Below are 14514 nucleotides of genomic sequence, written 5' to 3' on the forward strand. Positions count from 1 at the left end.
AACTATTCCTCTTTTGGAGCTCATGTCCAACCTTCTTGTCAGTGAGCAAGAAAGTCATAAATTTTGCCAATAAAATTAGAAGCCTCAACCCAACTAGAAATGGCTGATAACAGAAAATATTGCATTCAACCGCAAATTAAAGAGTATCTGTCACTATGGCAGAACCTTTAACTAAAAATGTATGAATAAATTGATAGCTGGGTGTTAACATTCCTCCTGTCAGAGGGGTGTGTCTCTACACAGTTTATACTATGATCTCTGATTGGACTGTGTCACACTGTGCTGGGACCCCCCCCCCCCCCCTCCCAAAACTAGTAACACCCAGTTGTCAATTCATAAATTTCTAGTAGGAATAAAAGAGGAATGATACAATACAGAGTGAAAGATTTACTATTCAAAATATGACGGTTTTCTGGTGCAAACTGGTTCAAAGTGAAACCTGTCTTCCATGCTCTGCGCCACATTTATTATGCATTTTAGACACTTTTTTCAACTTGTCTTTTTTCATCGTTGCCATTGATTTCAATGGGGCCTCGCAGACCAGCACTCGAATGTGGTGTTTCTAACGCCATGGTTTTTTAGTGCTGTCTGCTCTGTTTTCACAGTTTTAGCGCACCTGGCGCAGTGATGGGGTGTGTTAAAAACTGCTGTCAAACGTTGTAACATGCGTTCGAAAATTCTGCACTTTATCACATATACCAATGGCTTGTGTAGACAAAAAATCACTGCATGTGCTATTCTAGTTTATACCATGGATCAGAAGTGGACATGCAATGTCTACTGCCCGTGGGTATTGAGTGGCACAGAGACGTGTGCCCATGTACTGTCGCATACTCCCCTCCCATCTGAATGGTCTCTTATAGATTCTCAGATGTAGGAGACCTGTGACCCCTAAAGTGCAATTGTACTACAAGTCTCAGCTAGAGATGAGCGAGTATACTCACTAAGGCACATTACTCGAGCGAGTAGTGCCTTAGCCGAGCATCTCCCCGCTCGTCTCTAAAGATTCGGGGGCCAGCGGGGGACGGGGAGGGGCGGGTGAGGGCGGGGAGGAACGGAGGGGAGATCTCTCTCTCCCTCTCTCCCTCTCCCCCTGCTCCCCGCCGCAACTCACCTGTCACCGGCGCCGGTCCCCGAATCTCTAGAGACGAGCGGGGAGATACTCGGCTAAGGCACTACTCACTCGAGTAATGTGCCTTAGCGAGTATAGTCGCTCATGTCTAGTCTCAGCACATAGGTCAGCTATCTTTAATCCTTCATGATATGCTTGTTGTATTCCGTAACAGGAAGCACTGAAAAATTGTTTGAATATCTTATATCATATACAATATTATTGCAACTAAATATACTTGTATTCGGCATATGTGCCTCTTCCCTCATTGTAACTAAAACTTAAATGCTCAATTAACATCATCTATAAACCTCATAATTACTAAATATGATCATTAACATAAAACCAAGAGATTTTTTTAAGTGACAATCAAGTAAATTTATGTGTATAATGTATTTTTGGAAAGTCATACCTCCAACTGAGATTTTTCATCAGAAAGCAGAAAACTTTCTCTACACTGCCACCTATAGGGGGCTTTCTTGTGAGCTAGACACCCATCTACAGAAGGATGTTTTGCCTCATCTGCTTGGATTAGATCTTGTTGCCTCTTATATCATTTTCTACTATTGATATAAACATATGATATTATACTGTCTACAGGGTGTCCACAGAACTACCTATCCAAGGGCAAAAAGCATCTTTCCAGCGTTGTACGAGGGAATGTGTGTGGAGCTGCTTGTTTCTGTGCTACAATAACCAAAGGGAATCAATTTAAGAAGAATTTAGCAAAAAATAATTTCTTTCTGTACACAATTAAGACAAATGCAGGATTTGAAACAAATTAGTGAATCTCGATAACATGGTGGCCAAGGAATAGAGCCTCGGTATCCATTCCAGTGGCTTCCAAAGCTACCTGCGAGCCATTGACACAAGTCTTTCTGGGAATGACTTGGAGCACCATCTTGCTGGAACCAAACCTGTTGACGTTGCAACATTGGCAAATCATTGAGCCATTTGTCCATCATCATCTTTAGAATATTGCTCACCATTTAGGGTGTCGTCAAAGAAATGGGACCATACCAGACTTTTAGGGCAAAGTGCCTTTGTGTTACCCTTGTCGCATGCATCGTGGATCATGCTCTGCTCGGCGCTGCACATTGTGTCGACTACACACTCCATCCTAGGAAACAAAGCTCCATTAGTCCATCAGATGTGCTGAAGGAGTTGTGATTTGTCATGCTGTACATTCAACATCATGTCAGTCAATAGCCGTGTAGCATCCTTTGCATGTTGAACATGTTGGAGAGAGCAAGAGAATGGGTGCAAGTGTTGGCCAAATACACATACCCTTGTGCAATTCTGGAAAGATCTATTTTACCCCTAGATAGGTATTTCTTTGGACACCCTGTATAATGCAATATTCATTCATTCTATCACTTTTAGACAACACAGCAACAATGACATCAATTGTCATTTATAATGATTAGAGATGAGCGAGCATACTCGCTAAGGCTAACTACTCGAGCGAGTAGCGCCTTAGTCGAGTACCTGCCCGCTCGTCTCTAAAGATTCGTCTGCCGGCGCGGGTGACAGGTGAGTTGCGGCGGTGAGCAGGGGGGAGCGGGGGGGGGAGAGAGCGATCTCCCCTCCGTTCCTCCCCGCTCTCCCCCGCCGCTCCCCGACCCCCGCCGGCACCCGAATCTTTAGAGACGAGCGGGCAGGTACTCGACTAAGGCACTACTCGCTCGAGTAGTTAGCCTTAGCAAGTATACTCGCTCATCTCTAATAATGATGTATATTGCTGTAAGCCGGTGCTATAATTTTCTGCCAAGCAAGAGTCGCTGTCCATTTCCATTTTTTATCCGATCGCATTATATCACCCATTCCGAGTCTATGGGACTCATTCTATCACATGCCGGCTTTACAGCAACATTGTACCAGCTAAATGACCAGCAGTAAATTGGATCATTAGCTTTCATTAGTTGTGTCCTAATTAAACTCTCCAGATGGGTCAGTGCAACATATTATACGGCAAAAATTGTAACAATGGTCAATTGGAGGATATGATTTTTCTTTAAAAATGTTTGTCAATCTGTCATTTAATTTTTTCAATTGAACAGAAACGAGTTTCGACTCCGTAGGAATGACGGGGGTTAGTGTATACTCTACCAGCGTCTAATGCTGGAAATTCATTTGACATTGCTTTCGGAAGACGGGTGAAGTAATATCTTGTTTATGCATTGAGTTCCTAAGATTCAGATGTTGCTCTATGAATTTCCGAGCAAGGTCAAATCTAATGAAGTCTATTGCCATAAAACATTTCTTTCCCTTAGTTTGCAGAGGAATATGAGGCAACTGAAAAGCTGGCTGCCGAGAAACCCAATGAAGCTTGACAAAGAGGCCCTTCCAGATTTGGAGGAGACAGATTGTTATACAGCTCCATTCAGCAGAGCTCGCATGCATCAGTAAGTGAATATCAGCAAACTTTTTGTGTTCAATCATTCCGCTAAAGTACTTACTCGCATTAGGCCAACTAAAGCTCTCGGGAAATGCCCGGATAACTTGATCTATGAAACGGTATTTCTAGTTAGTTGCTAAAAATTTCTTGTAGAGTCATTTATTTAAAAAGTTAGGCCCAGTGCTATCTAGCATACCACTCAAACTAATGAAGAATCCCCAGAACGGAAGTTTAGAGTATAGTTGCAGCCACATGCATCATTTTTAAAGAGAATGGATCCTGTATTTTGTCCCTGCGATTCATGTCGACAGACCAAACTACATACACCATAAACTTTTACATGTATGTAAAGTACATGTAGAACACTAAGGTTTAGTTCTGCCTGGAGCTGGTGGCAGTCAAAGTGCACAAACAAGTAACCCATGGGCGTAACTATAGAGGATGCAGGGGATGCGGTTGCACCCGGGCCTAGGAGCCTTAGGGGGCCCATAAGGCCTAACTTCTCCATATAGTAAGCCTAGTAGTATGAATAAAGCTTTATAGTGGGGGGCCCCGTTACAGGTTTTGCATTGGGGTCCAGAAGCTTCAAGTTACGCCTCTAAAGTAACCTACTGGTTCTTCAAGTGGAGAAGCAACAGCATTCTTTATAGCAGTGCTCTCCAGCCTATGGTACTCTAGTATTTGTGAAACAAGTACTCCCAGGAGGCGCCTACAGATTTTGCAAAGTTTAACTTAACTGTGATAACTTTTTTGTTGTTATCTTAAACCATCAATAACCAATTATTGACTTAACAATGCACAACATATTGTAAAGCAATTGTAAGGCAAATAAAATGGTGGCACTGGATGTTATCTTAATGTGTTAAGAGTTGAGATAAGCGAGCATACTCGTCCGAGCTTGATACTCGTTCGAGTATTAGGGTGTTCGAGATGCTCGTTATTCGAGACGAGTACCACGCGATGTTCGAGTTACTTTCATTTTCTTCCCTGAGAAATTTGCGCGCTTTTCTGGTCAATAGAAAGACAGGGAAGGCATTACAACTTCCCCCTGCGACGTTCAAGCCCTATACCACCCCCCTGCAGTGAGTGGCTGGCGAGATTAGGTGTCACCCGAGTATTAAAATCTGCCCGCCCGCGGCTTGCCACAGATGCATTCTGATATAGTTCAGGGAAAGTGCTGCTGATGCCGGAGCTGCTATAGGGAGAGCGTTAGGAGTGATTTTAGGCTTCAAGAACCCCAACGGTCCTTCTTAGGCCATAGAAATCGCAGATCGCACTTATGTGCGATCTGCGATTCCTGTTCTCTTCTCTATATGCGCTCAATGGGGCCGGCGGCAGCAGCGCCGACCCCATTGAGAACATATAGAAGACAAATCATTCTTCTCTGCCACAGCTGTAACAGCCATTCAATGACATCATAGTCATTGGCTGTGATTGGCTGAAGGCACGTGTGTTTTCTGGAGGCGGGGATTTCAAGCCCTGCGTCCAGAAAGCAATGCTCTGCCGGGGACCAGGAGGGAGCGACAGCCTGCAGCAGCGCCGCAGAACGCCGGGGGAAGTGAGTAATGATTTTTATTCTTTGCTCCTCTGTATTCCCGGCGTATAAGGTGACAGTTGGGGGGTCGTCTTATACGCCCCGTTGCCTTATACGCTGGTATATACGGTATATATTTTTATTGTAACACATTTCTGGATGAATTGCAGGGAAGGGCTTATATATTTAAGCCCTTCCCGACAATTCATCCCGCGCACGCCGGCAGCCCATTGCTTTCAGTGGAACCTGCTGTATTGCCGGCTCCATTGAATGCAATGGGCTAACATCGTTCTTCTCTGCCACAGCTGTTACAGCTGTGGCAGAGGAGAACGATCTTTATGCTGACAGTGCGGGGGGGGGGGGGGCACTCTTGCCGCTATTGTGGCTTAATAGTGGGACCTGTGAACTTGAGATGCAGCCCAACCTGTAGCCCCTCGCCTGCCCTATCCGTTGCTCTGTCGTTCCCATCACTTTCTTGAATTGCCCCGATTTTCACAAATGAAAACCTTAGCGAGCATCGGCGATATACAAAAATGCTCGGGGTCGCCCATTGACTTCAATGGGGTTCGTTACTCGAAACAAACCCTCCAGCATCGCGAAAATTTTGTCCCGAGTAACGAGCACCCGAGCATTTTGGTGCTCGCTCATCTCTAGTTAAGAGTCAAATTAAACTTTGCACCATCAGTACAACGGTAAGCTGCTGGGAGGCATTACTTCATAACAGATCCCGTGTCACACGGTGGCATAGCTATAAGGGTCACAAGGGCTACCATTACTCTTCATCTATAGACTAGATACGGAGTAACATTATTGGAATGACAACTCTGGAGGCTGTAGGCACAATACGCTTTGAGTTTTAGGCTGCTCCAATGAATGAAACCACACTAAAAGTCCGTCTTTATATTAGCAAACCTAAAACTATATAGTAATTATGTACAAATAGCACTACATGATATGTATCCGTAACACTGTACTCTGCTCAGTATGTCCTCCCCGACAAGCCTCCTGTAGTAGGTATGTGTCTCTTATGACCGGTGGATAGTTGTGGCCCTTGGTTAGACATATTGGTCTGGCCCAGCATTAGATAAGGGAGTTAATCCTTTGTATTTGCTTTCCGTCAGTTCCATGCAGATCCCAAAACACCCACAGAAAGCTGCTCTCATTTTCGCACAGAATATTTAGCAGGATGTTATTAGGTATTTATATCCAAGCACAGATTTTACACTTATCTTGTTAGGAAACATGAGAAAGTTTCCCCGAAACGTCTGTGCAGGATGGATAGGTTCCTTCATTAGAAAATATCCATTTCTTGAAACTGAAGTAAGATTGAGGCAGCCCGATAAGCGAAGCCCTAAGGCCTCATGTCCATATGGAAAACCAGGCCCGCCGCGGATTCTTCATGTAGAATCCGTAGCGGGTCCCTCCTGCCCAGCGGACATGAGTGCTGAAAAGAAGAATAAACTCACCTGCTCCGGACGATGCGATTCTTCCCTTCTTCGCGGCCGGATCTTCTTTCTTCGGCCCGGCGGATGTGCTCGGCACGCCGGCAGCGTGCCGTGCGCATGCGCCGGGCACATCCGCCGGGCCGAAAAAAGAAGATCCGGCCACGAAGAAGGGAAGAACCGCATCGTCCGGAGCAGGTGAGTTTTAATTCTGGTACGGGTCTCCCGCAGATCCGGACGGCTTCCATAGGCTTCAATAGAAGCCTGCGGGAGCCCCGCACGAAAATGGAGCATGTCTGTATTTTTTCACACGAATCCACGCCTGACGGGAAAAATGACATCCGCAGGTATTTAACTACCTGCGGGTGTCCAATGCATCCCTATGGGGCGCGGATCCGTGTGCGTGAAAAACACTGTGGATTTTAACCCCGTGGACATGAGGCCTAAGGTTGTAATCATTGAAATGATTTTCTTAATTCATTAATAAGATTTGTATTTCCTTTTGGCTTGAAGTGGTACTAACCATAGAGGCACACAATGAGGCTGCTATACGGCCCTTGGAGAGAATGGGCCCAGCCATCATTGGCCCTATTCCCTATTGGAAACCCGGGGCGGGGCTTGTCTATCCAGAAGAACTGCATTATCAGCAAATGGGAGTGGGGTGTGGGGATTAGCTTAAGATCATGGAAAAGGTATAAAGAGGAAAACTAAAACTAGGTCCTTCTATTCTGGGTGTCAAAACTTAGCACCATTATGTGGGGCCCATTTTTATACTTATTATCAGGCCCCCATTTATTATATATGCCACCGTTAAGCTCTCTTCAAATTACAGGATGCAAGATGGATATGATCTGTTCGGATCCATTTAATAAATTTGTCATAATCCATAAGGTACCTCCCTCTCTGAATGACTAAGGCCTCAAGTCCACGGGCAGATCAGATTCCACATGTGGGAGCCCGCAGCGGAATCCGACCCTGCCCACAGCCGAAGACACTGCGGTTACCTCTCCGGGTCTTCTGCGTGCTGTCCAGGTCTTCTATGTCCAGGTCTGCGAATGAGCACAGAGGCGCTGGCGCGCATGCGCAGTACATTTTTCTTTTTCTTCATCTGCTGCTTTCCCGCTGAATCCACAGCCTATCCGCAATTCACTTGTGGATGGGATGCAGATCGGACGGCTTCCATTGACTTCAATGGAAGCAGTCCGTGCGGGATCTGCACTGAAATGGAGTACGCTACAATTTTCTTTTTCCGGATCAAATCAAATCTGTATGCTTTATTGCATTTACAGATGCCCAAGTATCCGTATGGGTGGCTTGATTTGCAGATCTTCCGCAAATCCGATCCGCCTGTGGACATTGGGCCTTAAAGGAGTTTTCCAGGATTAAAAAAAAAAAACATTGAAAAGCAGAAAATGCAATAAAATAAAAAATATAATAATAATTCACTTGTTCCATCCCACCCCGATTCAGCACTGCTGATGATTGTTTGCTTTGCTACACCGATGATGTACCATTTATCTATGTGATCGTTACAGCCAATCACGGCCCTCAGAGGTCTTGTGCGTAAACCCAAGCATCACCACTAAGACCAATGATTGCTTTGCTACAACAATGATATACCATTTATCTATGTGATCAATGCAGTCAGTCACTGGCCTCAAAGGTCTCATGTCGTAAATGCATGTATCACCACTGAGGCGGGTGATGAGCTGCAATGGTCATGTCAATGAGCGGTACTGTATGTCATCGATGTAGCTAAGTATATGGCCAATCCTCAGTCTGTAAATTCTTTAAATACACTATGTTGTTGCACCTTTAGACAAAGAGATGAATTCATCCCTGTATGGTTTTGCACTATATGTAAGATGTTTTGCAGTGGTTGTGCTTGGAAAGTTCATAACTGTCCTACGTCTACTTAATGTAACAAGAATACAGAAGTAGAATAGAGGACTGGGGGGTCTAATTTTAAGATATGGTTAAGATTGCATGTAGGAAGATATTACAAAGGGTCGGACAACCCTTTTAATTGAGTAATATTTTACACCACACAGTCACATGACCGCACTGCTGTGCATCTGACGTTGATTCAAGTTCAATCAATTTTTAATTAACTAATAATGCATTTTTTAGTGTCTCATTCCACTGTGTAGAAACCTTGGGAGCTTAGTAAACTGCTTCAACATTTCTTAACGCATTTTCATTTCCCTGTGGGAACCCAAGATGCAAAGATAAAAGTTCAGCATGTTCGGAAATGGTCCGCACTGCAGTCTATTCTTCTTTTTTTGTTGCCTCACTTGCAGGCAGTCATTAGTATCTTGAATAAATGTGAAAAATATATTTATAAAGTATATAAGTGCATATAATGTAATGTACATTATTGTTATTGTTAAGCTCAGTTTGCTACCTATTAGCGTTCCGTTTCATTTACAGAAGTGTTGAAGTCACAATTAATGGAATAGAGTCTATAAGTAAAGCCAAACTTTACCAAGCAGCCAAATGTGAGTTTATTCGTCCTTTGGCTTCCACAGGGAATGGCCCACTTCCCGCACCACCAGCTTGGCCTGAAACAAACCTCTGTACAATGTTTGCCTCTTCTTAGTGCAATGACGTAAACAGAAGAGATGGGTGTTATGTCCGAGCTGATTCGAGTTTCTGAAATGCGCTGATAATTTGTACTCCGAATCAGGGGCATAGCTAAAGGCTCATGGGCCTGTGTGCAAAAGTTTATCTTGGGGCCCCCCAACTTCTCTTAACCCCTTAATGCCAAAGCATAACGTGAAGCTCCTAGGCCCCAATGCAAAACCTGTAACCGGAACCCTAGCTATAATGCTTTATTCATAGTACTGGGCTCCCTAAATGGAGAAGAGAGGCCTTATGAGGCCCCTAATTATGCAACGGCATCCCCTGGATCTCCTATAGTTATGCCAGTGCTCTGAATATCTCCTAGACGAGATATATTGCATATATTACCTACAAATAAAGAATAAAAAGAAACACCCTGTCTGGATTGGATATAACATATTGTCCTAAAAGATATACACACAATACATTAACACAGATAACACAATATAGAGAACAAAACCAAAAAGTGGAGGGGGGGGGGGGGTAATCTGTTGTTAAACTTCTAATACAAGGAGACCCTACCCTGATGAGGGAAACCCCATGTCAGGAACCTGGGGCAACCCTTACTATCTCTAGAGGTAATGGCTGTTAAGAATACACCACAGTATATGCAAAGTTAGATATAACCCAAGCACACAATGTACCAGGCGTTACACAAATGCATAAACAGCCAGTAGTCAGGAGTTAGATGTAGTAACACCCCAAATTGCACTTAAAGCCAAACAGACTTATCTGAACTGCAGACTAAAGACGGCCCCGGATAAATGGATAAAGATAGATGGGAAATAGAGATGAGCGAGCACCAAAATGCTCGGGTGCCCGTTACTCGGGACGAAATTATCGCGATGCTCGGGGGTTCGTTTCGAGTAACGAACCCCATTGAAGTCAATGGGCGACCCGAGCATTTTTGTATTTCGCCGATGCTCGCTAAGGTTTTCATGTGTGAAAATCTGGGCAATTCAAGAAAGTGATGGGAACGACACAGCAACGGATAGGGCAGGCGAGGGGCTACATGTTGGGCTGCATCTCAAGTTCACAGGTCCCACTATTAAGCCACAATAACGGCAAGAGTGCCCCCCCCCCTCCCAACAACTTTTACTTCTGAAAAGCCCTAATTAGCAATGGATACCTTAGCTAAGCACCACACTACCTCGAACAAAGCACAATCACTGCCTGCATGACACTCCACTGACACTTCTCCTGGGTTACATGCTGCCCAACCCCCCCCCCCCCCCCACAGCGCACACCAAAGTGTCCCTGCGCAGCCTTCAGCTGCCCTCATGCCACACCACCCTCATGTCTATTTATAAGTGCGTCTGCCATGAGGAGGAACTGCAGGCACACACTGCAGAGGGTTGGCACGGCTAGGCAGCGACCCTCTTTAAAAGGGGCGGGGCGATAGCCCACAATGCTGTACAGAAGCAATGAGAAATATAATCCTGTGCCACCGCCATCAGGAGCTGCACACGTGGGCATAGCAATGGGGAACCTATGTGCCACAGACTATTCATTCTGTCAAGGTGTCTGCATGCCCCAGTCAGACCGCGGTTTCTAATTCATAGACACAGGCAGGTACAACTCCCTATTGTGAAGTCCCTGTGGACCGACAGCATGGGTGGCTCCCTGGAACCCACCGGCGGTACATAAAAATATCCCATTGCATTGCCCAATACAGCTGAGGTAGTAATGTCGTGCTTAATGCAGGTGGGCTTCGGCCCACACTGCATGCCCCAGTCAGACTGGGGTTCTTTACAAGTGGAAACAGATGCATTTATAATTCCCTGTGGACTCACAGCATGGGTGGGTGCCAGGAAGCCACCGGCGGTACATAGAAATATCCCATTGCATTGCCCAACACAGCTGAGGTAGTAATGCCGTGCTTAATGCAGGTGGCTTCGGCCCACACTGCATGCCCCAGTCAGACTGGGGTTCTTTACAAGTGGACACATGTAGGTTAAACTCCGTGTGCACCTACAGCATGGGTGGCTCCCTGGAACCCACCGGCGATACACAAAAATATCCCATTGCATTGCCCAACACAGCTGAGGTAGTAATGTCGTGCTTAATACAGGTGGGCTTCGGCCCACACTGCATGCCCCAGTCAGACTGGGGTTCTTTAGAAGTGGAAACAGATGCATTTATAATTCCCTGTGGACCCACAGCATGGGTGGCTCCCTGGAACCCACCGGCGGTACATAAATATATCCCATTGCATTGCCCAACACAGCTGAGGTAGTAATGTCGTGCTTAATACAGGTGGGCTTCGGCCCACACTGCATGCCCCAGTCTGACTGGTAATATGTACCTTAACAGTAACCTCGTTGGTGGTAATGTGGTGGTGACTGCGGACCTGGTAGCGCGGTTTTATGTAGTTGGTTTTCGGAATGTGGCCAGGATTAAGTGGGCCGTGGCGGGGGGATGGTGGTGGTGCTCTCTTGTTGTGTCGTTAAAGGTGAAATTCTTGGACTGCCACCAGACGGACCAATGCAAAGGTATTTGCCAAGAATGTTTTCATTGTTGGAGGAGGAGGGGGATGTTTTGGAGACACTATGTGTCCTCTACACGTGTCCGTGGTTATATGCACCTTAACAGTAACAGCGTTGGTGGGAAATGGCCTCGCCGCCATCATGTCTTTGTGAAGCCTCTGTTTCCACACCCCAGTGACATACCATTAGCAGCGGTATAGGCAGAGCCCAGAATTATTAACATTTCAGCGGTAGCATTAGGGACAGGCCCCACTAACATATCACTAGCAGCAGTATAGGGGGAGCGCAGTCTTAGTTCCATTTCAGTAATAGTAGCACTCAAGACAGGCCCCAGTAACATTCCCATTGCAGCAGTTTAGGGAGATAACAGTCTCTTTCACATTTCATTAGCTGCAGTATAGACAAGGCCCCAGTTACATTTATGTAGCTAAAGTGTAGGCCAACCCCACACACCTTTCTGTACCATGAGTGCAGGCGAAGAACATAGAAATTACTATGATTACACTGTAGGTGAGGGCCCAAAAAAATTGGTGTACCAACAGTAGTAGTGTACCACAGAAAAAATTGGCCATGCCCAACCAAGATGGCAGGTGAAACCCATTAATCGCTTTGGTTAATGTGGCTTAAGTGGTAACTAGGCCTGGAGGCAGCCCAGTTTAACGAAAAATTGGTTCAAGTTAAAGTTTCAACGCTTTTAAGAGCATTGAAACGTATAAAAATTGTTTAGAAAAATTATATGAGTGAGCCTTGTGGCCCTAAGAAAAATTGCCCGTTCGGCGTGATTACATGAGGTTTCAGGAGGAGGAGCAGGAGGAGGAGGAGGAATATTATACACAGATTGATGAAGCAGAAATGTCCCCGTTTTGGATGGTGACAGAGAACGATGCTTCCATCCGCGGGTGCAGCCTACGTATTGCTTAGGTATCGCTGCTGTCCGCTGGTGGAGAAGAGAAGTCTGGGGAAATCCAGGCTTTGTTCATCTTGATGAGTGTAAGCCTGTCAGCACTGTCGGTTGACAGGCAAGCACCTCCAGGGCATACAGCGCGAGTTCAGGCCACGTGTCCAGCTTCGACACCCAGTAGTTGTAGGTGGCAGAGGCGTCACGGAGGACGGTCGTGCGATCGGCTACGTACTCCCTCACCATCCTTTTACAGTGCTCCCGCCGACTCAGCCTTGACTGGGGAGCGGTGACACAGTCTTGCTGGGGAGCCATAAAGCTGTCCAGGGCCTTAAAGACTGTTGCACTGCCTGTGCTGTACATGCTGCTCGATCTCCGCACCTCCCCTGCTACCTGGCCCTCGGAACTATGCCTTCTGCCACTAGCGCTGTCGGATGGGAATTTTACCATCAGCTTGTCCGCCAGGGTCCTGTGGTATAGCAACACTCTCGAACCCCTTTCCTCTTCGGGAATGACAGTGGAAAGGTTCTCCTTATACCGTGGGTCGAGCAGTGTGTACACCCAGTAATCCGTAGTGGCCAGAATGCGTGTAACGCGAGGGTCACGAGAAAGGCATCCTAACATGAAGTCAGCCATGTGTGCCAGGGTACCTGTACGCAACACATGGCTGTCTTCACTAGGAAGATCACTTTCAGGATCATCCTCCTCCTCCTCCTCAGGCCATACACGCTGAAAGGATGACAGGCAAGCAGCATGGGTACCGTCAGCAGTGGGCCAAGCTGTCTCTTCCCCCTCCTCCTCATCCTCCTCATGCTCCTCCTCCACCTCCTGAACGCGCTGAGATATAGACAGGAGGGTGCTCTGACTATCCAGCGACATACTGTCTTCCCCCGGCTCTGTTTCCGAGCGCAAAGCATCTGCCTTTATGCTTTGCAGGGAACTTCTCAAGATGCATAGCAGAGGAATGGTGACGCTAATGATTGCAGCATCGCCGCTCACCACCTGGGTAGACTGCTCAAAGTTTCGAAGGACCTGGCAGATGTCTGCCAACCAGGCCCACTCTTCTGAAAATAATTGAGGAGGCTGACTCCCACTGCGCCGCCCATGTTGGAGTTGGTATTCCACTATAGCTCTACGCTGCTCATAGAGCCTGGCCAACATGTGGAGCGTAGAGTTCCACTGTGTGGGCACGTCGCACAGCAGTCGGTGCACTGGCAGATTAAACCGATGTTGCAGGGTCCGCAGGGTGGCAGCGTCCGTGTGGGACTTGCGGAAATGTGCGCAGAGCCGGCGCACCTTTACGAGAAGGTCTGACAAGCGTGGGTAGCTTTTCAGAAAGCGCTGAACCACCAAATTAAAGACGTGGGCCAGGCATGGCACGTGCGTGAGGCTGCCGAGCTGCAGAGCCGCCACCAGGTTATGGCCGTTATCACACACGACCATGCCCAGTTGGAGGCTCAGTGGCGCAAGCCAGCGGTCGGTCTGCTCTGTCAGACCCTGCAGCAGTTCGTGGGCCTTGTGCCTCTTATCTCCTAAGCTGAGTAGTTTCAGCACGGCCTGCTGACGCTTGCCCACCGCTGTGCTGCCACGCCGCGCGACACCGACTGCTGGCGACGTACTGCTGCTGCTGACACATCTTGATTGCGAGACAGAGGTTGCGTTGGAGGAGGAGGAGGAGGGTGCTTTAGTGGAGGAAGCATACACCGCCGCAGATACCAGCACCGAGCTGGGGCCCGCAATTCTGGGGGTGGGTAGGACGTGAGCGGTCCCAGGCTCTGACTCTGTCCCAGCCTCCACTAAATTCACCCAATGTGCCGTCAGGGAGATGTAGTGGCCCTGCCCGCCTGTGCTTGTCCACGTGTCCGTTGTTAAGTGGACCTTGGCAGTAACCGCGTTGGTGAGGGCGCGTACAATGTTGCGGGAGACGTGGTCGTGCAGGGCTGGGACGGCACATCGGGAAAAGTAGTGGCGACTGGGAACTGAGTAGCGCGGGGCCGCCGCCGCCATCATACTTTTGAAGGAC

General features: G+C 47.1%; 1 protein-coding gene across 1 annotated transcript in view; it reads left to right on the forward strand.

Moving 5' to 3' along the window:
• Positions 1 to 14514, forward strand: part of ANO3 (anoctamin 3) — a 140534-nt gene that overhangs the window by 27506 nt on the left and 98514 nt on the right. The window contains exon 4 of the mRNA XM_066584200.1: positions 3385 to 3516. Coding sequence (XP_066440297.1) covers positions 3385 to 3516 — 132 coding nt within the window. The remainder of the gene's footprint in view (positions 1 to 3384; positions 3517 to 14514) is intronic.

The sequence above is a fragment of the Eleutherodactylus coqui genome, chromosome 11 (genome assembly GCF_035609145.1).
Source record: "Eleutherodactylus coqui strain aEleCoq1 chromosome 11, aEleCoq1.hap1, whole genome shotgun sequence".
NCBI classification, from domain to species: Eukaryota; Metazoa; Chordata; class Amphibia; order Anura; family Eleutherodactylidae; genus Eleutherodactylus; species Eleutherodactylus coqui.